A 21,402-nucleotide genomic window follows, 5' to 3' on the forward strand; every position below is an offset into this window, starting at 1 on the left:
TGTACTTCCCTCTCAATCCTTGCCATATTCCTTACGTACAAAGACACACCACTGGTTTGGGCCAACAACATGGAGCTGAGCTTCCTTCTCCTGGTGTTTCTTGCTGTCTGTTTTCTTGTTGGCCTTCTGTTCATTGGTGAGCCCTCAGACTGGCTCTGCCGCATCAGATACCCAGCATTTGGGATCAGTTTTTGCTCTCTGCATTTCCTGCCTGCTGGCCAAGACTTTAGTGGTCCTAATGGCTTTCAGGTCCACACTGCCAGGAAATAATGTCATGAAGTGGTTTGGACCTGACCAGCAGAGAGCAAGTGTGCTTTTAGGGACATGTATTCAGGTAGAGCCATTTATCCACAAGTCAGAGATTACATTCTCAACTGTGCTATAATAAAAAAATATTGTGTTTTTTCCCTTCTCTCAGGTACTAATCTGTCTTATCTGCATGCTCACATATCCACCTTATGCCAACAACAACACAAATTACCACAGTGCTATCATCATTATGGAGTGTGCTGCTGGCTCAGAGGTTGGCTTCTGGTGTGTTCTTGGATACATCGGCTTCCTGGCCTGCATGTGTTTCCTAATGGCCTTTTTGGCACGAAAGCTGCCTGATAATTTCAATGAGGCAAAGTTCATCACCTTCAGCATGCTGATATTCTTTGCAGTGTGGATTACTTTTATTCCAGTTTATGTAAGCACAGCAGGAAAATACACTGAAGCCATCCATATTTTGGCTATTTTAGCCTCAGCTTTTGCTCTCCTATTCTGTATTTTTGCTCCAAAGTGCTACATTATTATTCTGAAACCAGAAAAAAACAGCAAGAAAAACATGATGCAAAGATGAAAATGACAGTACATTACATTCATAGAGTAACAGTATCATGTATAGGAGCTTTTAATGTAATGATCTTAATGTAGTATTTACTAGACTTGAGAATAAAAAAACTAATCTGAATTAGTTGCTTATAACATTTCTTTCAATGACTGCATTGCTGTATTAAGCGCTTGATTTCAATTGGTCAATCCCCCTCAGCAACAGGCTGTCATTTCTTAATAGCACACTATTTCTGTGTAGAACACCCCAATGCAAAGGATGCTGCTCATTCACAGACTCTGGCAGACTAAGGGCCTGTGCCCACTAATGGCGTTTTTGCTGCTGGCAGTGCCAGCTACGTCAACTGCAGAGCGCTGTCCCAAGGAACTTCAGTTTATCTTAGTAGCGACACTGAAATCTGTTTTAAAAGGCTCCGTATGTGTCATGTTTGCCTAAATTCAATGGAATTTTACAAATGTATAGATATAGTGTTGTAGCTTTAACAGCAGCTCTAGGCAAAACAAGTGTGGACAGTTTTAGCTAGTTAGCCACTCTGTATGGTCCCCCTCCATTGTTGTCAACAAAGTTTATCTGAAGTCCAGCACTTTCTTGGCTCTGATTGGTAGGTCATGTAGAAGTGACTTTGAACACAGTTGTGCTCCAAAAATTGAACAATCTTTGACTGTGGGGGTTTTGAAGGGGGCCAGCACTACAAAAACTGCCATCAGTGTACACAGGCCCTAACGTGAACCATATCAATCAGTTGAAAGAAAGTGTCACATAATCTGACGAGGACAAAGCAGAAAAACTTTGTCAGCTTTATTTTATCATCAATGGAAATGTTCAGTTTAATGTGAATAACAACAACTAAGTTAGCTCATTTATGAAATGTTTCATCTTATCTGAGTAATAACAGAAATACTTCATTAAACCTGGGGGCAATTCAAGTAGTCAGGGTTCAGTCTATTGCCAAGTTACACTTTGGCATGCAGATCAAGGGAACTCACATCAAATCACAATCCTTCTGAGTGTGGGATGAGTGAACGTGATGCTGTCTGACAGTCGCCCAACTTAACAGCTGTCCAGCTAAGTAGTTCATTTTAGAGAGCTAGAGTTACTGTCTGAGCAGTGAGTGTTATGGATATATGGTTGTAGCCTCAACACTTACTGACCTTACCTTTCCAAATTAAATGAATAGTCGAATATGCATATATTTGTTTTCCACACCTATGTGTTTGAAACCAAGTAAAAACACAACTTTCTATTCCATTTTCTTCTTCTACTTCAACTTCTACTTCATATCCAAATGACACAAAACATTTTTTAAAAAGTATAGTTTTATAGATTTTTATTGAGACCTTGGATACATTGCAATAATTGGTTGTTATAAAGAATCACAACACATGACACAACATAATTTCAATTTGTTTTGAGGACTGTGGCCTCTGTACATGGGTCACGCGCTAAACCAGCTAGGCCAACTGGCACACCATAACATCCATAGTTTTGACATGAAGTACATCAGGAGCATTAAAGTAATTCATTAAAAAAATAAAACCTAAATTAAATCTAAATTAAATTAAATTGCTGTTGAAGCGTGTTTTTGTTTTATAAAATAAATCTTTCTTTGCACATATGCTATGGTTTAACCTTACACTGTGGGAAAATTCTAAATAACAGTAGAATCTTCTTGACATGGTCTCATATTTTTTAAATTTTTACAGTTTTCCCATGACATGTTTCTTGGTATTTTTTTCTGGCTTGATCAATATTATGTAACATTTTGGTGCAAAAATGCTTATCAATAATCCAAATGCTGAAGATAAAATGGCAAATATCTCAACAGCTACAGTGAACTTCCCAGGAGAGCTCACATACGCTGGGATAAAGGTGATCCAGACAGCACAGAATATCAGCATGCTGAATGTGATAAATTTAGCTTCATTAAAGTTATCAGGCAACTTTCTTGCTAGAAAAGCCAGGGCCAGACATATTATTGCAAGGATCCCGATATAACCCAATACTGCGTAAAAAGCAACCTCAGAGCCTGTGTTGCACTCTAAAACAATCTTTGTGTTGCTGTATCTGAAAACCATGTCTGAGAAAGGGGGGTTCAATTTTAACCACAAAACACATATAACTATCTGAATCAAAGTGCAGGAGCAAACTATTATCCTCTGCTGTGCAGGCCCAAACTTTGCTGCAGCTTTCTTGCCAGGGATTGTAGCCTTGAAAGCTGTGACTACAACTATAGTTTTTCCCAAGACACAGGAAATACAAAGTGCAAACGTGACACCAAATGCTGTGTGGCGCAGCATGCACGTCCAGACTGTGGGTCTGCCCATGAAAGTGAGGGGACAGAGGAAACACAACAAAAGAGAAAACAACAGGAAACAGCTGAGCTCAGAGTTGCTGGCCTTTATGACAGGAGTTTCTCTGTAGCAGATGAAGACAATCATTGTGACCAAAGACAGTGAAGCCCCTATTAGGGATACCACTGTGAGAGCGATTCCCATCGGCTCAACGTACGTCAGGAACTCAATTGTTTTAGGAATGCACTCATCTTTTCTCTTGTTGGACCAGTATTCCAGAGGACAGGGAGTGCAGTCAGCTGCACCTGTTGAACATCAACAGAGAAATTCAGTGCTGTGACTCAATGTTTTCAAAATGTTAACAATATCCCTCCAAATTCAAAGTCAGAAAACACATAACTGATATAGCAATTATGAAATTTGAGGGCACTTCTTTGACACATTCACCCACACCGTCACACCAACACTGGATCCTGAAAGCTGATTTCTATAGCATACACATGCTTTTCATACCTGTTGAATTGGCTATAGTTCCATCAGCACACGGAATACAGTCAAAACAGCAGGCTGGTTTTCCCTTTATTTGAGCTTTTCTTGTTCCTTTTGGACAAATATTAGAGCACACAGATTTCGGAACCTGGAACAAGTTCAAATAATGTGATGATTGAACAGCAATATTCATTTGCAACTGCACAAACTCAGAAACACACTAACAACTCACAGATCAGTTGCATTAAAAAAAGCTTTGCTTTTACCATTTCTCCTGTCCGCCACACAATGTCTTCATCCTTGATGCTGAGTTTATAATCCCCGTTAGCAGCAGAAGCAAAATGACCCACTGTGACATGTTGCACCTGACCATCTCTCAGTTGCCAGTTGATAATATCATAAGAAGCAGGAGGGTCACCATTGGCATCAAAAAACACATCATCCCCAAACTGGTTCCTGAAATTCACCCTTCTTAAGTGATCAGTGACCTGAGCAAAGGAATACATTATTTATTATTGTTCATATGTATAAGATATATCCAAGGGAAACTGTACTGATTATTTTCAGAGTGTTGGAGAAGTGGCAGACTTCAATAGCATGACTTCTCACCTTTTTGGGCTGAATTTCTGATAAATTCAAACATGGTTTCATTACTTTTCCTCCAGCTGGTTGGCAGAAAACCAGCTGATGTAGGGCGTGAGCGATGGCATAAACTGCGTTGTAGACATTATAAGACACTCTTAGCTCTGTGACATCGAAGAACACATCCTGTGAATTTGTTAATGTCTCATTTCCAGTGCATACTTCATGCACTGCCTTAGTGCCTGTGTGCTCCCCAGGTGGATCAGGTGTGCAGCCCACCATCATCTCCCAGAAATCTTTTACAAAGGCTGCACTTGGATCAGCATAGGGGCTGATGCTTGTAAGAAAAGGTTTGAGTTTTGGAATAGCCATCTTCTGCACCACGAACCCTAGGGCTCCACCAAAAGCTTGGTACATTTCAGGTGTGGAGGGTCGAGCTGCTGTTATCCAGGCCTCACTGGCAATCCACTGAATCCCTGTGATATTCTGTTTTACCACCTCTTGCATTAGAGGGTAAAAGTCACCCTCTGCAACAAAAGCAAGGATGACCTTGACAGTTGAATGCTTTATAATTTCCACAACATCCAGCATTTTATCCATAGAGTATGTTCTTAGAATTGTCCCTACAAATGCAATGCAGATCCCATGTTTCTTAACCTCCTCAGTAAAAGCCTGGATCCCATTCCTCCCATAATCATTGTCTGACTGTATTGCTCCAATCCACTGCCAGCCAAAACGTCTAACCAGTGCTGCCAAAGCTTTCGCCTGGAAGTAGTCGCTGGGAATTGTCCGAAAAAATGTAGGATATTTGGTTTTGTCACTCAGGCAGGCACATGTTGAGAAGTAACTTACCTGTGAAAAGAACACCAACACTGGTCTAAAAAGAACACAATCCAATCACTACAAAAACATAACATTTCACAAAACATGAATGCAATGAAATATCATCTTAATCTCTTACTATTGGCACTTGAAACGGTCCAAGAGCTCCAGCCGCAGTTAAAGATCGCGTTGATCCCGACGCAGCTATAAGGGCAGATATAGCTGGTGGACACGGTGAAGTTGATTCCGTCTCCTCAGGTCTGCTTGCCAGTGTCAGTGCAGCACGCAGAGTATTTGAAGGAGATCCACATGAATCAAGGATCCTATAGCCAAGAGATATGTTTGGCAGGAGAGCTGGATCTTTGTTGATTTCTTCCATTGCAAATATCATCACTTGGGTCCACCGAAAAGAACGCAGGTCAAACCTAAAATGTTTAGGTTATTTAAAGAGATTGCAAAGTTGCAGAGTCACACAATTGCCTTTTTTTTTAAAAGGAGCACATTAGAAATATATACAAGCCAAATGTAGTAATTCTTACCCCACACATTCAACACCAGGTGGATTGCTCTTGAATGCCGAAGTTCTACTCGTCTCTTTGTTGAAAACTGGGAAAATCCCTCCAATCATTATATCTCCTTGCTTAAACAAACTCGGCATATCAAACCTACCTAACAGTTCACAACCAGAAACAGTTTTTGAATAGAGGGCACACAGTAACAACAATATAGCTCTCTGCATGTTTGCTCAGCATGTGAGATGAGGACACAGCTATTTTATAAACTGTATCCGATGCAGGAAGATGCCCACTTCCTTAATGCTGGATTATTTCCCAAAGGACAGAATGATCTTGCATCTGAAAGGTTGGTACAGTACTGCTACAGTAAGGACACACAGGACACTGACATGTAAGTACACACATAGAATATAGACTGACAAATTTTAGCATTTGACTTTGCACCAAAAATACATTTATATTGTTGATTTGGACAAGGTGGTAAGACTTAGAGAGGCGTGAGGGACCGGGCCTGTTTGTGAATCGGCAACAGCGATATAATATTCAACCAAACCCCAAACAAAGCAATTCTAAAGTAACTAAGCTGACTCAAATAAATCCAAACAAATCAATCAAGGCAAACAAATAAAGCAATGAAAATAACCACACTCATGCAAATAAATAAAAATATACCAAAATACACACAACCAAACAGATTAACACAAAAGACCTGAATTAAGGAAAAGGAAAATGAATAACCCAAAACCAATATAAAGCAGTACACTATTAAAAGTAATAAAAATAACCTGCATGCAGCCATCTGATGACGGCGAGCTGCAGAGTCCGCAGAGCACTGAGACGCCCGTGCTAAAGTGCTGCTGCGCAAACCTGCGCCTCTGGTAGATCGGAGATCAGCAGCGCCAACAATCTGACCTACAATTTGCTTTTGTAGGTCATGAAGAGGCATAATTTCAGTCTGTTTCATAAACACTTAAGAACTCTTCGAAGGGCATGTTATTTAAAATTTCATTTTCATATTTATTCAAAGGAGGCCTGTTAGCATATTGTAATCATTGATTTGAAATATCTAGTTGATTACAGTGAGAGGTTTTTGAGGGAGTAGAGAAAGTGACATGTCTTCTGTAATATTACATTGTGCATAGTACGATGGCCAACAAGGGCAAAAAGTGAGTGTGGGGTGAGTGAACGTGATGCTGTCTGACAGTCGCCCAACATAACAGCTGTCCAGCTAAGTAGTTCATTTTAGAGAGCTAGAGTTACTGTCTGAGCAGTGAGTGTTATGGATATATGGTTGTAGCCCCAACACTTACTGACCTTACCTTTCCAAATTAAATGAATAGTCTAATATGCACATATTTGTTTTCCACACCTATGTGTTTGAAACCAAGTAAAAACACAACTTTCTATTCCATTTTCTTCTTCTACTTCAACTTCTTTTTTTTGTTTCTTTTTTTTCTTTCTTCTTTTTTCTTCTTTTTTTGTTTCTCTTTTATTTTTCTCTTGTCTGCTTATATATTTCTGGTTTGTGTCATGTTTGTCACAAACTGTCAAATATTAATGCAATTTATTCTTGCAGCAAAAGAAAAGAAAGAAAACCTTTTTCTTCTGTGCTTGTGACTGTGTGCATGCAACCATCACCATCCCTCTTAGAACTCTGGCCTATCTTTTATTGGCAGCTAATATCATGTTCTGTAAAAGAGGGCGTGCACACCTAGGTGGGCCAAAAAAAATAAATAAATAAGAGGAAGTGAAAGAAAGATTACATAAGGATATACAAAGGGACAGGGAGAGAGAAGGAGCGAGAGAGACCTAACACACTTAGATGGAGAAGGACCATCTCACCATGATGCCAAAAAAAATCTGTGGTGTGATACTAATGATTAAGCAACCCTTAGTGTCCACAATCATTACTGAAGCTTGGGTCGCAGAGGGTTGCCGCCGTGCTGTGTTCTATTTGTGTAACAAGACCACCACTGGTGCAGATGAAACCACTTGGGTCAGACCAGCCGAGCGGTACAGCCCGGCACCCGGGCCGCGAGAGCAGTCAGACCGAAGGACCCAACCCGCCGCGGGAGACCCAGGCCAGGGGACATGCCAAGGACCCAGACCGGAAGCAAGCAGGTACCGCCGGAGCACCCAGGGCGACCCCCAGGTCACCCAGTAGGAGGAAAGAGGGACGAGGGGGGAGAGATCCCGCAGCCCACCCAAGGGACACCCCCACAACACCGCCCCCACAGCCCCCCAAGACGGACCCAAAGGAGCCACCAGGGCCGAGGGGGCCCGGCACCAGGAGCAGACAGCCAGGCAGACGGGCAGGACCAGGACCAGAGCCCACCAACCGGCGCGCCGGAGCGGGGGGAGGGTGGAGGCGGCAGGGCCAATCCCCCCTGCCCCCCCCAGACGGCCTGACCACTCCCCCCAGCCATGCCCCCCACCCACGCCCTGCGACTGATGGACCAGGCCGCAGGGGCATGGAGGGACACCCCAATGGCTGCCGTAGTAACACCCCCCTAGCTGCGCACCCCCCCACCCCCACCAAGAGGACCGCGAGGGAACCCCGGGAAACCCGGCCCCGAGGGCAGCCGCGGACCAGGCCCCCACAGGGGAGGGGGCAGCAGGGGGACGGAGGGTGACAGGGACACCAGCCACCCAGCCAGCCCCGATGGACCCCCAACGAGTAGGGCCGAGCCAAACACTAAGGCCCCGCCAAACCTGAACTGTGTGTGTGTGATATGATTTGAATTTTGTTTTGTTTGTTTTTTTGTTGTATGTATGTTTGCTAGTGAGGTGGATTAAAATAGGGGGGGCAGGAAGGGAGGCGGGAGAGAGGGGGGAGAGCCGTAGAGCACTACTGCATCACAATCTCCCCCCCCCCCCCCCCCCCCCCCGTATAAAACCCGCCCCCCCGACCCTATATCTTTACCTATATCAGTATCTAGTGAGGTGCATTAAAATAGGGGGGGGGGCGGATGGGGGGGCGGGAGAGAGGGGGGAGAGCCGTAGCGCACTACTGCACCACAATCTGTCCCCCCCCCCCGTATAAAACCCGCCCCCCCGACCCTATATCTTTACCTATATCAGTATCTAGTGAGGTGCATTAAAATAGGGGGGGGGGGGCGGATGGGGGGGCGGGAGAGAGGGGGGAGAGCCGTAGCGCACTACTGCACCACAATCTGTCCCCCCCCCAGTATAAAACCGGTCCACCCAACCCACACCCCCCACCCCATGTCTTTACCTATATAAGTATCTAGTGAGGTGCATTAAAATAAGGGGGTGAAAGGGAGGCAGGAGAGGGGGGGGGAGAGCCTTGGCGCACCAATGCCCCATCATCTGCCCCTCCCCCCTGTATAAAACCCCCCCACCCATCAGCACCCCCTACCCTATTGTCTTTTTTTTGTCTAACTGTTCTAGTGAAGTGCGTTAAAAGAGGCAGGGCCCGTCTGCGGCAAGCCCACTCCAGGGGGCCCTAGGGCTGTGGCACTCCAGCAGTCCCCGTGTTTTCCACACCTATGTGTTTGAAACCAAGTAAAAACACAACTTTCTATTCCATTTTCTTCTTCTACTTCAACTTCTACTTCATATCCAAATGACACAAAACATTTTTTAAAAAGTAAAGTTTAATAGATTTTTATTGAGATCTTGAATACATTGCAATAATTGGATGTTATAAAAAATCACAACACATGACACAACATATTTTCAATTTTCTTTTTAGGACTGTGGCCTCTGTACATGGGTCACGCCCTAAAACAGCTAGGCCAACTGGCACACCATACCATCCATAGTTTTCACATGAAGTACATCAGGAGCATTAACGTAATTCATAAAAAAAATAAAACCTAAATTAAATCTAAATTAAATTAAATTAAATTGCTGTTGAAGCGTGTTTTTATTTTATAAAATAAATCTTTCTTTGCACATATACTATGGTTCAACCTTACACTGTGGGAAAGTTCAAAATAACAGTAGAATCTTCTTGACACGGTCTCATATTTTTTTTAATTTTTACAGTTTTCCCATGACATGTTTCTTGGTATTTTTTTCTGGCTTGATCAATATTATGTAACATTTTGGTGCAAAAATGCTTATCAATAATCCAAATGCTGAAGATAAAATGGCAAATATCTCAACAGCTACAGTGAACTTCCCAGGAGAGCTGACATACGCTGGGATAAAGGTGATCCAGACAGCACAGAATATCAGCATGCTGAATGTGATAAATTTAGCTTCATTAAAGTTATCAGGCAACTTTCTTGCTAGAAAAGCCAGGGCCAGACATATTATTGCAAGGATCCCGATGTAACCCAGTACTGCATAAAAAGCAGCCTCAGAGCCTGTGTTGCACTCTAAAACAATCTTTGTGTTGCTGTATCTGAAAACCATGTCTGAGAAAGGAGGGTTCAATTTCAGCCACAACACACATATAACTATCTGAATCAAAGTGCAGGAGCAAACTATTATCCTCTGCTGTGCAGGCCCAAACTTTGCTGCAGCTTTCTTGCCAGGGATTGTAGCCTTGAAAGCTGTGACTACAACTATAGTTTTTCCCAAGACACAGGAAATACAAAGTGCAAACGTGACACCAAATGCTGTGTGGCGCAGCATGCACGTCCAGACTGTGGGTCTGCCCATGAAAGTGAGGGGACAGAGGAAACACAAAAAAAGAGAAAACAACAGGAAACAGCTGAGCTCAGAGTTGCTGGCCTTTATGACAGGAGTTTCTCTGTAGCAGATGAAGACAATCATTGTGACCAAAGACAGTGAAGCCCCTATTAGGGATACCACTGTGAGAGCGATTCCCATCAGCTCAACGTACATCAGGAACTCAATTGTTTTAGGAATGCACTCATATTTTCTCTCGTTGGACCAGTATTCCAGAGGACAGGGAGTGCAGTCAGCTGCACCTGTTGAACATCAACAGAGAAATTCAGTGCTGTGACTTAATATTTTCAAAATGTAAACAATATCCCTCCAAATTCAAAGTCAGAAAATGCATAACTGATATAGCAATTATGAAATTTGAGGGCACTTCTTTTACACATTCACCCACAGAGTCACACCAACACTGGATCCTGAAAGCTGATTTCTATGGCATACACATGCTTTTCATACCTGTTGAATTGGCTATAGTTCCATCAGCACACGGAATACAGTCAAAACAGCAGGCCGGTTTTCCCTTTATTTGAGCTTTTCTTGTTCCTTTTGGACAAATATTAGAGCACACAGATTTCGGAACCTGGAAAAAGTTCAAATAATGTGATGATTGAACAGCAATATTCATTTGCAACTGCAAAATCTCAGAAACACACTTACAACTCACAGATCAGTTGCATTAAAAAAAAGCTTTGCTTTTTACCATTTCTCCTGTCCGCCACACAATGTCTTCATCTTTGATGCTGAGCTTATAATCCCCGTTAGCAGCAGAAACAAAATGACCCACTGTGACATGTTGCACCTGACCATCTCTCAGCTGCCAGTTGATAATATCATAAGAAGCAGGAGGGTCCCCATTGGCATCAAAAAACACATCATCCCCAAACTGGTTCCTGAAATTCACTCTTCTTAAGTGATCAGTGACCTAAGCAAAGGAATACATTATTTATTATTGTTCATTATGTATAAGATGTATCCAAGGGAAACTGTACTGATTATTTTCAGACTGTTGGAGAAGTGGCAGACTTCAATAGCATGACTTCTCACCTTTTTGGGCTGAATTTCTGATAAATTCAAACATGGTTTCATTACTTTTCCTCCAGCTGGTTGGCAGAAAACCAGCTGATGTAGGGCGTGAGCGATGGCATAAACTGCGTTGTAGACATTATAAGACACTCTGAGCTCTGTGACATTAAAGAACACATCCTGTGAATTCATTAATGTCTCATTTCCAGTGCATACTTCATGCACTGCCTTAGTGCCTGTGTGCTCCCCAGGTGGATCAGGTGTGCAGCCCACCATAATCTCCCAGAAATCTTTTACAAAGGCTGCACTTGGTTCAGCATAGGGGCTGATGCTTGTAAGAAAAGGTTGGAGTTTTGGAATAGCCATCTTCTGCACCACGAACCCTAGGGCTCCACCAAAAGCTTGGTACATTTCAGGTGTGGAGGGTCGGGCTGCTGTTATCCAACCCTCGCTGGCAATCCACTGGATCCCTGTGATATTCTGTTTTACCACCTCTTGCATCAGAGGGTAAAAGTCACCTTCTGCACCAAAAGCAAGGATGACCTTGACAGTTGACTGCTTTATAATTTCCACAACATCCAGCATTTTATCCATAGGATATGTTCTGAGAATTGTCCCTACAAATGCGATGCAGATCCCATGTTTCTTAACCTCCTCAGTAAAAGCCTGGATCCCATTCCTCCCGTAATCATCGTCTGACTGTATTGCTCCAATCCACTGCCAGCCAAAACGTTTAACCAGTGCTGCCAAAGCTTTCGCCTGGAAGTAGTCGCTAGGAATTGTCCGAAAAAATGTAGGATATTTGGTTTTGTCACTCAGGCAGGCACATGTTGAGACATAACTTACCTGTGAAAAGAACACCAACATTGGTCTAAAAAGAACACAATCCAATCACTACAAAAACATCACATTTCACTAAACATGAATGCAATGAAATATCATCTTAATCTATTACCATTGGCACTTGAAACGGTCCAAGAGCTCCAGCCACAATTATAGATTGCGTTGATCCCGACTCAGCTATAAGGGCAGATATAGCTGGTGTACACGGTGGCGTTGCTTCCGTCTCCTCAGGTCTGCTTACCAGTGTCAGTGCAGCACGCAGAGCATTTGTAGGAGATGCACATGAATCAAGGATCCTATAGCCAAGAGATATGTTTGGCAGGAGAGCAGGATCTTTGTTGATTTCTTCCATTGCAAATATCATCACTTGGGTCCACCGAAAAGTACGCAGGTCAAACCTAAAATGTTTAGTTTATTTAAAGAGATTGCAAAGTTGAAGAGTCACACAATTGCAATTTTTTTTTAAAAGGAGCACGTTAGAAATGTCTACAAGCCAAATGTAGTTACTCTTACCCCACACATTCAACACCAGGTGGATTGCTCTTGAATGCAGAAGTGCTACTGGTCTCTTTGTTGAAAACTGAGAAAATTCCTCCAATCATTATATCTCCTTGCTTAAACAAACTCGGCATATCAAACCTACCTAACAGTTCACAACCAGAAACAGTTTTTAAATAGAGGGCACACAGTAACAACAATATAGCTCTCTGCATGTTTGCTCAGCATGTGAGATGAGGACACAGCTATTATATAAACTGTATCCGATGCAGGAAGATGCCCACTTCCTTAATGCTAGATTATTTCCCAAAGGACAGAATGATCTTGAATCTGAAAGGTTGGTAAAGTACTGCTACAGCAAGGACACACAGTAGACTGACATTTAAGTACACACATTCAATATAGACTGACAAATTTTAGCATTTGACTTTGCACCAAAAATACATACAGTATATATCGTTGATTTGGACAAGGTGGTAAGACTTAGAGAGGCGTGAGGGACCGGGCGTGTATTTGAATCAGCAACACCGATATAATATACAACCAAACCCCAAACAAAGCAATTCTAAAGTAACTAAGCTGACTCAAATAAATCCAAACAAATCAATCAAGGCAAACAAATAAAGCAATGAAAAGAAACACACTCATGCAAATCAAAATACTGAACCAAATACCGGAATGCAAAATAAGCAAATGAAAATAACCACACTCATGCAAATAAATAAAAATATAACAAAATACACACAACCAAACAGATTAACACAAAAGACCTGAATTAAGGAAAAGGAAAATGAATAACCCAAAACCAATATAAAGCAGTACACTATTAAAAGTAATAAAAATAACCTGCATGCAGCCGTCTGATGACGGCGAGCTGCAGAGTCCGCAGAGCGCTGAGACGCCCGTGCTAAAGTGCTGCTGCACAAACCTGCGCCTCTAGTAGATCAGAGATCAACAGCGCCAACAATCTCACCTACAATTTGCTTTTGTAGGTCATGAAGAGGAACAATTTCAGTCTGTTTCATAAACACTTAAGAACTCTTCGAATACACGCTGATCAGCTGTTTGGATCATGTATCCATGCTCATGCAGCGGAAGAACACCGGTCTGTGAGGTGCGTCCGAAAATAGTGCCAAAATAAAGGGGGTTTCTGACGGCAAAATGAATAGCTCCAATTTTTTCTACTGGTGCATTCATTTGCACCGTGATGAGTTCCCGGACCATATTTTCTCAACTTTGGCGAAATTACGTGAAATTGGAGGCCCCGTCGGCAGAGAATTGTAGCCCAGCTTGCCGACCGGTCCTCTGGGAATTTTCTCATTAAAGGGGAAGAGCTCACCGGCATGCATTGTGGCTAGCAGGAGCAATAGTGTACTGTAACTCATACAACCCCACTTCAAAAAAACTGAAATATCCCTTTAATCAGAAACTACTTCTCAGTGGACTCTTGCATGTTGTTATGAATATGCATTGTTAGAGCTTTTGCAGCACAATACTTCTTGTAATGAAGACTGCTTGGGTCGTTGCAGAATGTCTGCCCTAGTCAGTCATTGTAACTAATGCTAGCGTAATACTTGTGCTAGTTCTAGCATAATACTTGCAAAATAAGGGTGATGAATAAACTATATGCATGACTGATAAACGCATGAGAACATGTATAGATATAGCTTTAGCAGCAGCTCTAGTCAAAACAAGTGTGGCCAGTTTTAGCTAGTTAGCCACTCTGTATGGTCCCCCTCCATTGTTGTCAACAAAGTTTATCTGAAGTCCAGCACTTTCTTGGCTCTGATTGGTAGGACATGTGGAAGTGACTTTAAACACAGTTGTGCTCCAAAAATTAAACAATCCTTGACTGTGGGGGTTTTGAAGGTGGCCAGCACTACAAAAACTGCCATCAGTGTACACAGGCCCTAACGTGAACCATATCAATCAGTTGAAAGAAAGTGTCACATAATCTGACGAGGACAAAGCAGAAAAACTTTGTCAGCTTTACTTTACCATCTATGGAAATGTTCAGTTTAATGTGAATAACAACAACTAAGTTAGCTCATTTATGAAATGTTTTATCTTATCTGAGTAATAACAGAAATACTTCATTTAACCTGGGGGCAATTCAAGTAGTCAGGTTTCAGTCTATTGCCAAGTTACACTTTGGCATGCAGATCAAGGGAACTCACATCAAATCACTATCCTTCTGAGCGTGGGGTGAATGAACGTGATGCTGTCTGACAGTCGCCCAACATAACAGCTGTCCAGCTAAGTAGTTCATTTTAGAGAGCTAGAGTTACTGTCTGAGCAGTGAGTGTTATGGATATATGGTTGTAGCCCCAACACTTACTGACCTTACCTTTCCAAATTAAATGAATAGTCTAATATGCACATATTTGTTTTCCACACCTATGTGTTTAAAACCAAGTAAAAACACAACTTTGTGAAAATAGTTTATTTTTCTAAGCAGGAATAAGGAAGCACCTCTACATTTCCTGCCAGGTCTTTATATTTGGGGCCCATGTTCAGTTGATACTAATATCTTCTACTTCTATTCCATTTTCTTCTTCTACTTCAACTTCTGCTTCATATCCAAATGACACAAAACGTTTTTTAAAAAGTAAAGTTTAATAGATTTTTATTGAGATCTTGGATACATTGCAATAATTGGATGTTATAAAAAATCACAACACATGACACAACATATTTTCAATTTGTTTTGAGGACTGTGGCCTCTGTACATGGGTCACACGCTAAAACAGCTAGGCCAACTGGCACACCATACCATCCATTTTATTGACATGAAGTACATCAGGAGCATTAACGTAATTCATTAAAAAAAATAAAACTTAAGTTAAATTAAATTGCTGTTGAAGCGTGTTTTTGTTTTATAAAATAAATCTTTCTTTGCACATATGCTATGGTTCAACTTTACACTGTGGGAAAATTCTAAATAACAGTAGAATCTTCTTGACATGGTCTCATATTTTTTTTAATCTTTACAGTTTTCCCATGACATGTTTCTTGGTATTTTTTTCTGGCTTGATCAATATTATGTAACATTTTGGTGCAAAAATGCTTATCAATAATCCAAATGCTGAAGATAAAATGGCAAATATCTCAACAGCTACAGTGAACTTCCCAGGAGAGCTGACATACGCTGGGATAAAGGTGATCCAGACAGCACAGAATATCAGCATGCTGAAGGTGATAAATTTAGCTTCATTAAAGTTATCAGGCAACTTTCTTGCTAGAAAAGCCAGGGCCAGACATATTATTGCAAGGATCCCGATGTAACCCAGTACTGCATAAAAAGCAGCCTCAGAGCCTGTGTTGCACTCTAAAACAATCTTTGTGTTGCTGTATCTGAAAACCATGTCTGAGAAAGGAGGGTTCAATTTCAGCCACAACACACATATAACTATCTGAATCAAAGTGCAGGAGCAAACTATAATCCTCTGCTGTGCAGGCCCAAACTTTTCTGCAGCTTTCTTGCCAGGGATTGTAGCCTTGAAAGCTGTGACTACAACTATAGTTTTTCCCAAGACACAGGAAATACAAAGTGCAAACGTGACACCAAATGCTGTGTGGCGCAGCATGCACGTCCAGACTGTGGGTCTGCCCATGAAAGTGAGGGGACAGAGGAAACACAAAAAAAGAGAAAACAACAGGAAACAGCTGAGCTCAGAGTTGCTGGCCTTTATGACAGGAGTTTCTCTGTAGCAGATGAAGACAATCATTGTGACCAAAGACAGTGAAGCCCCTATTAGGGATACCACTGTGAGAGCGATTCCCATCGGCTCAACGTACGTCAGGAACTCAATTGTTTTAGGAATGCACTCATCTTTTCTCTCGTTGGACCAGTATTCCCGAGGACAGGGAGTGCAGTCAGCTGCACCTGTTGAAAGTCAACAGAGAAATTCAGTGCTGTGACTTAATGTTTTCAAAATGTAAACAATATCCCTCCAAATTCAAAGTCAGAAAACACATAACTGATATAGCAATTATTAAATTTGAGGGCACTTCTTTGACACATTCACCCACACCGTCACACCAACACTGGATCCTGAAAGTTTGATTTCTTTAGCATACACATGCTTTTCATACCTGTTGAATTGGCTATAGTTCCATCAGCACACGGAATACAGTCAAAACAGCAGGCCGGTTTTCCCTTTATTTGAGCTTTTCTTGTTCCTTTTGGACAAATATTAGAGCACACAGATTTCGGAACCTGGAAAAAGTTCAAATAGTGTGATGATTGAACAGCAATATTCATTTGCAACTGCAAAATCTCAGAAACACACTTACAACTCACAGATCAGTTGCATTAAAAAAAGCCTTGCTTTTTACCATTTCTCCTGTCCGCCACACAATGTCTTCATCCTTGATGCTGAGCTTATAATCACCGTTAGCAGCAGAAACAAAATGACCCACTGTGACATGTTGCACCTGACCATCTCTCAGCTGCCAGTTGATAATATCATAAGAAGCAGGAGGGTCACCATTGGCATCAAAAAACACATCATCCCCAAAATGATTCCTGAAATTCACCCTTCTTAAGTGATCAGTGACCTGAGCAAAGGAATACATTATTTATTATTGTTCATATGTATAAGATATATCCAAGGGAAACTGTACTGATTATTTTCAGACTGTTGGAGAAGTGGCAGACTTCAATAGCATGACTTCTCACCTTTTTGGGCTGAATTTCTGATAAATTCAAACATGGTTTCACTACTTTTCCTCCAGCTGGTTGGCAGAAAACCAGCTGATGTAGGGCGTGAGCGATGGCATAAACTGCGTTGTAGACATTATAAGACACTCTGAGCTCTGTGACATTAAAGAACACATCCTGTGAATTCATTAATGTCTCATTTCCAGTGCATACTTCATGCACTGCCTTAGTGCCTGTGTGCTCCCCAGGTGGATCAGGTGTGCAGCCCACCATCATCTCCCAGAAATCTCTTACAAAGGCTGCACTTGGATCAGCATAGGGGCTGATGCTTGTAAGAAAAGGTTTGAGTTTTGGAATAGCCATCTTCTGCACCACGAACCCTAGGGCTCCACCAAAAGCTCGGTACATTTCAGGTGTGGAGGGTCTAGCTTCTGTTATCCAGCCCTCGCTGGCAATCCACTGAATCCCTGTGATGTTCTGTTTTACCACCTCTTGCATCAGAGGGTAAAAGTCACTCTCTGCAACAAAAGCAAGGATGACCTTGACAGTTGACTGCTTTATAATTTCCACAACATCCAAAATTTTACCCATAGGGTATGTTCTTAGAATTGTCCCTACAAATGCAATGCAGATCCCATGTTTCTTAACCTCCTCAGTAAAAGCCTGGATCCCATTCCTCCCATAATCATCGTCTGACTGTATTGCTCCAATCCACTGCCAGCCAAAACGTTTAACCAGTGCTGCCAAAGCTTTCGCCTGGAAGTAGTCGCTGGGAATTGTCCGAAAAAATGTAGGATATTTGGTTTTGTCACTCAGGCAGGCACATGTTGAGACGTAACTTACCTGTGAAAAGAACACCAACATTGGTCTAAAAAGAACACAATCCAATCACTACAAAAACATAACATTTCACAAAACATGAGTGCAATGAAATATCATCTTAATCTCTTACTATTGGCACTTGAAACGGTCCAAGAGCTCCAGCCACAATTATAGATTGCGTTGATCCCGACTCAGCTATAAGGGCAGATATAGCTGGTGTACACGGTGAAGTCGATTCCGTCTCCTCAGGTCTGCTTGCCAGTGTCAGTGCAGCACGCAGAGCATTTGTAGGAGATGCACATGAATCAAGGATCCTATAGCCAAGAGATATGTTTGGCAGGAGAGCAGGATCTTTGTTGATTTCTTCCATTGCAAATATCATCACTTGGGTCCACCGAAAATTTTGTAGTTTAAACCTAAAATGTTTAGGTTATTTAAAGAGATTGCAAAGTTGCAGAGTCACACAATTGCCTTTTTTTTTTAAAAAAAGGAGCACATTAGAAATATATACAAGCCAAATGTAGTAACTCTTACCCCACACATTCAACACCAGGTGGATTGCTCTTGAATGCCGAAGTTCTACTCGTCTCTTTGTTGAAAACTGGGAAAATCCCTCCAATCATTATATCTCCCTGCTTAAACAAACTCGGCATATCAAACCTACCTAACAGTTCACAACCAGAAACAGTTTTTGAATAGAGGGCACACAGTAACAACAATATAGCTCTCTGCATGTTTGCTCAGCATGTGAGATGAGGACACAGCTATTTTATAAACTGTATCCGATGCAGGAAGATGCCCACTTCTTAATGCTGGATTATTTCCCAAAGGACAGAATGATCTTGAATCTGAAAGGTTGGTACAGTACTGCTACAGCAAGGACACACAGGACACTGACATTTAAGTACACACATACAATATAGACTGACAAATTTTAGCATTTGACTTTGCACCAAAAATACATTTATATTGTTGATTTGGATAAGGTGGTAAGACTTAGAGAGGCGTGAGGGACCGGGCTTGTATGTGAATCGGCAACGCTGATATAATATACAACCAAACCCCAAACAAAGCAATTCTAAAGTAACTAAGCTGACTCAAATAAATCCAAACAAATCAATCAAGGCAAACAAATAAAGCAATGAAAATAACCACACTCATGCAAATCAAAATACTGAACCAAATAACGGAATGTAAAATAAGCAAATGAAAATAACCACACTCATGCAAATAAATAAAAATATACCAAAATACACACAACCAAACAGATTAACACAAAAGACCTGAATTAAGGAAAAGGAAAAATAATAACCCAAAACCAATATAAAGCAGTACACTATTAAAAGTAATAAAAATAACCTGCATGCAGACGTCTGATGACCGCGGGCTGCAGAGTCCGCAGAGCGCTGAGACGCCCGTGCTAAAGTGCTGCTGCGCAAACTTGCGCCTCTGGTAGATGAGAGATCAGCAGCGCCAACAATCTGACCTACAATTTGCTTTTGTAGGTCATGAAGAGGCATAATTTCAGTCTGTTTCATAAACACTTAAGAACTCTTCGGATACACGCTGATCAGCTGTTTGGATCATGTATCCATGCTCATGTAGCGGAAGAACACCGGTCTGCGAGGTGCGTCTGAAAATAGTGCCAAAATAAAGGGGGTTTCTGAAAGCAAACTGAATAGCTCCAATTTTTTCTACTGGTGCATTCATTTGCACCGTGATGAGTTCCTGGACCATATTTTCTCAACTTTGGCGAAATTACGTGAAATTGGAGGCCCCATCGGCAGAGAATTGTAGCCTAGCTTGCCGACCGGTCCTCTGGGAATTTTCTCATTAAAGGGGAAGAGCTCACCGGCATGCATTGTGGCTAGCAGGAGCAATAGTGTACTGTAACTCATACAACCCCACTTCAAAAAAACTGAAATATCCCTTTAATCAGAAACTACTTCTCAGTGGACTCTTGCATGTTGTTATGAATAAGCATTGTTAGAGCTTTTGCAGCACAATACTTCTTGTAATGAAGACTGCTTGGGTCGTTGCAGACTGTCTGCCCTAGTCAGTCATTGTAACTAATGCTAGCGTAATACTTGTGCTAGTTCTAGCATAATACTTACACAATAAGGGTGATGAATAAACGATATGCATGACTGATAAATGCATGAGAACATGTATCGATATAGCTTTAGCAGCAGCTCTAGTCAAAACATGTGTGGCCAGTTTTATCTAGTTAGCCACTCTGTATGGTCCCCCTCCATTGTTGTCAACAAAGTTTATCTCAAGTCCAGCACTTTCTTGGCTCTGATTGGTAGGTCATGTGGAAGTGACTTTGAACACAGTTGTGCTCCAAAAATTAAACAATCTTTGACTGTGGGGGTTTTGAAGGTGGCCAGCACTACAAAAACTGCCATCAGTGTACACAGGCCCTAACGTGAACCATATCAATCAGTTGAAAGAAAGTGTCACATAATCTGACGAGGACAAAGCAGAAAAACTTTGTCAGCTTTACTTTATCATCATTGGAAATGTTCAGTTTAATGTGAATAACAACAACTAAGTTAGCTCATTTATGAAATGTTTTATCTTATCTGAGTAATAACAGTTCAGAAGATATGCGTGTACAAACGGAGAACAACATTCCGACAAGGCTCCGACAACGCTGTCAAAATTGACATTTTAAACAGTTTTTTGACCAAACTTTCCACCAACGCCTATAGCGCCCTTGTTTCCCCACCGTTTGTCCTCCTTTGTGTTTCAACTTTTTGGCGATCGACCACTTTGATCAGCCTGTTTTTTAAACGTAGCTAGCAGGTTACCTAGCCACGGCTTACACCGGCTTGTCATTAGCAGTAGCCGAGCTAACAGCCGCCTCCGGAACAGTCGCTGTTTTCAACGGTTCCCACAACGGTTCAACTGTTTGAGACCTGAAGTAACATCTCTGCAGCGGGTCCACTTGTTGGAGCCGTGTGGGTAAGTGCCGATCGGCTGTCTCCCTACTTGGATCTCTCTCTGTGACCCCGGCTAAACCGGACCAACTCTGCAGGCTCCAGGTGGAGCCCCGGCGAGTAAGTCTCGGTCCCCTACCTGCTGCTGCCGCTGCTGCGGACCTGCTGAAATGTTTTTAACGCTCCTGTGTTTTTAGCCCTGTACTGGCCTCTTTTATCTTTACTCCCCAGCTCCACTACAACCATGGCTCCACTCACCTCTGCGTCCTGCGATTCCTGCTCCCGGCTCGCCATCAAAATCTCAGAACTGGAAGGTCGGATCTCCACTCTACACCAGATCCAGGAAGCTGAACGTTTTATGGACACAATCACCTTCAACCCATCTCTCACCGACACCACCAATCCCCGAGTTCACGCTGTCCCT

At 42.1% G+C, this 21,402-nt stretch overlaps 3 protein-coding genes across 3 annotated transcripts; all 3 read right to left on the reverse strand.

The window, feature by feature from the left end:
* Positions 1-2,529: 2,529 nt before the first annotated feature.
* Positions 2,530-5,789, reverse strand: LOC117825370 (extracellular calcium-sensing receptor-like). The gene is made up of 6 exons (XM_034701181.1): positions 5,556-5,789; positions 5,156-5,441; positions 4,222-5,046; positions 3,879-4,100; positions 3,637-3,760; positions 2,530-3,428 (listed from the first exon to the last, which is right to left on the reverse strand). Exons 1-6 carry the CDS (start codon positions 5,753-5,755, stop codon positions 2,530-2,532), a joined length of 2,556 nt encoding a protein of 851 aa, XP_034557072.1. The 5' UTR covers positions 5,756-5,789.
* A 3,642-nt stretch (positions 5,790-9,431) lies between these two features.
* Positions 9,432-12,670, reverse strand: LOC117825387 (extracellular calcium-sensing receptor-like). Its single transcript, XM_034701209.1, has 6 exons — positions 12,567-12,670; positions 12,166-12,451; positions 11,232-12,056; positions 10,888-11,109; positions 10,644-10,767; positions 9,432-10,435 (listed from the first exon to the last, which is right to left on the reverse strand). Exons 1-6 carry the CDS (start codon positions 12,653-12,655, stop codon positions 9,537-9,539), a joined length of 2,445 nt encoding a protein of 814 aa, XP_034557100.1. The 5' UTR covers positions 12,656-12,670; the 3' UTR covers positions 9,432-9,536.
* Positions 12,671-15,237: 2,567 nt separating this feature from the next.
* LOC117825333 (extracellular calcium-sensing receptor-like) lies at positions 15,238-18,439 on the reverse strand. The gene is given in 7 exon segments (XM_034701135.1): positions 15,238-15,971; positions 15,973-16,018; positions 16,021-16,437; positions 16,647-16,770; positions 16,890-17,111; positions 17,233-18,057; positions 18,167-18,439. Coding segments are annotated over 7 exon segments (2,319 nt in total). The 5' UTR covers positions 18,419-18,439; the 3' UTR covers positions 15,238-15,538.
* Positions 18,440-21,402: the final 2,963 nt, after the last annotated feature.

The sequence above is a fragment of the Notolabrus celidotus genome, chromosome 14 (assembly GCF_009762535.1).
Source record: "Notolabrus celidotus isolate fNotCel1 chromosome 14, fNotCel1.pri, whole genome shotgun sequence".
NCBI classification, from domain to species: Eukaryota; Metazoa; Chordata; class Actinopteri; order Labriformes; family Labridae; genus Notolabrus; species Notolabrus celidotus.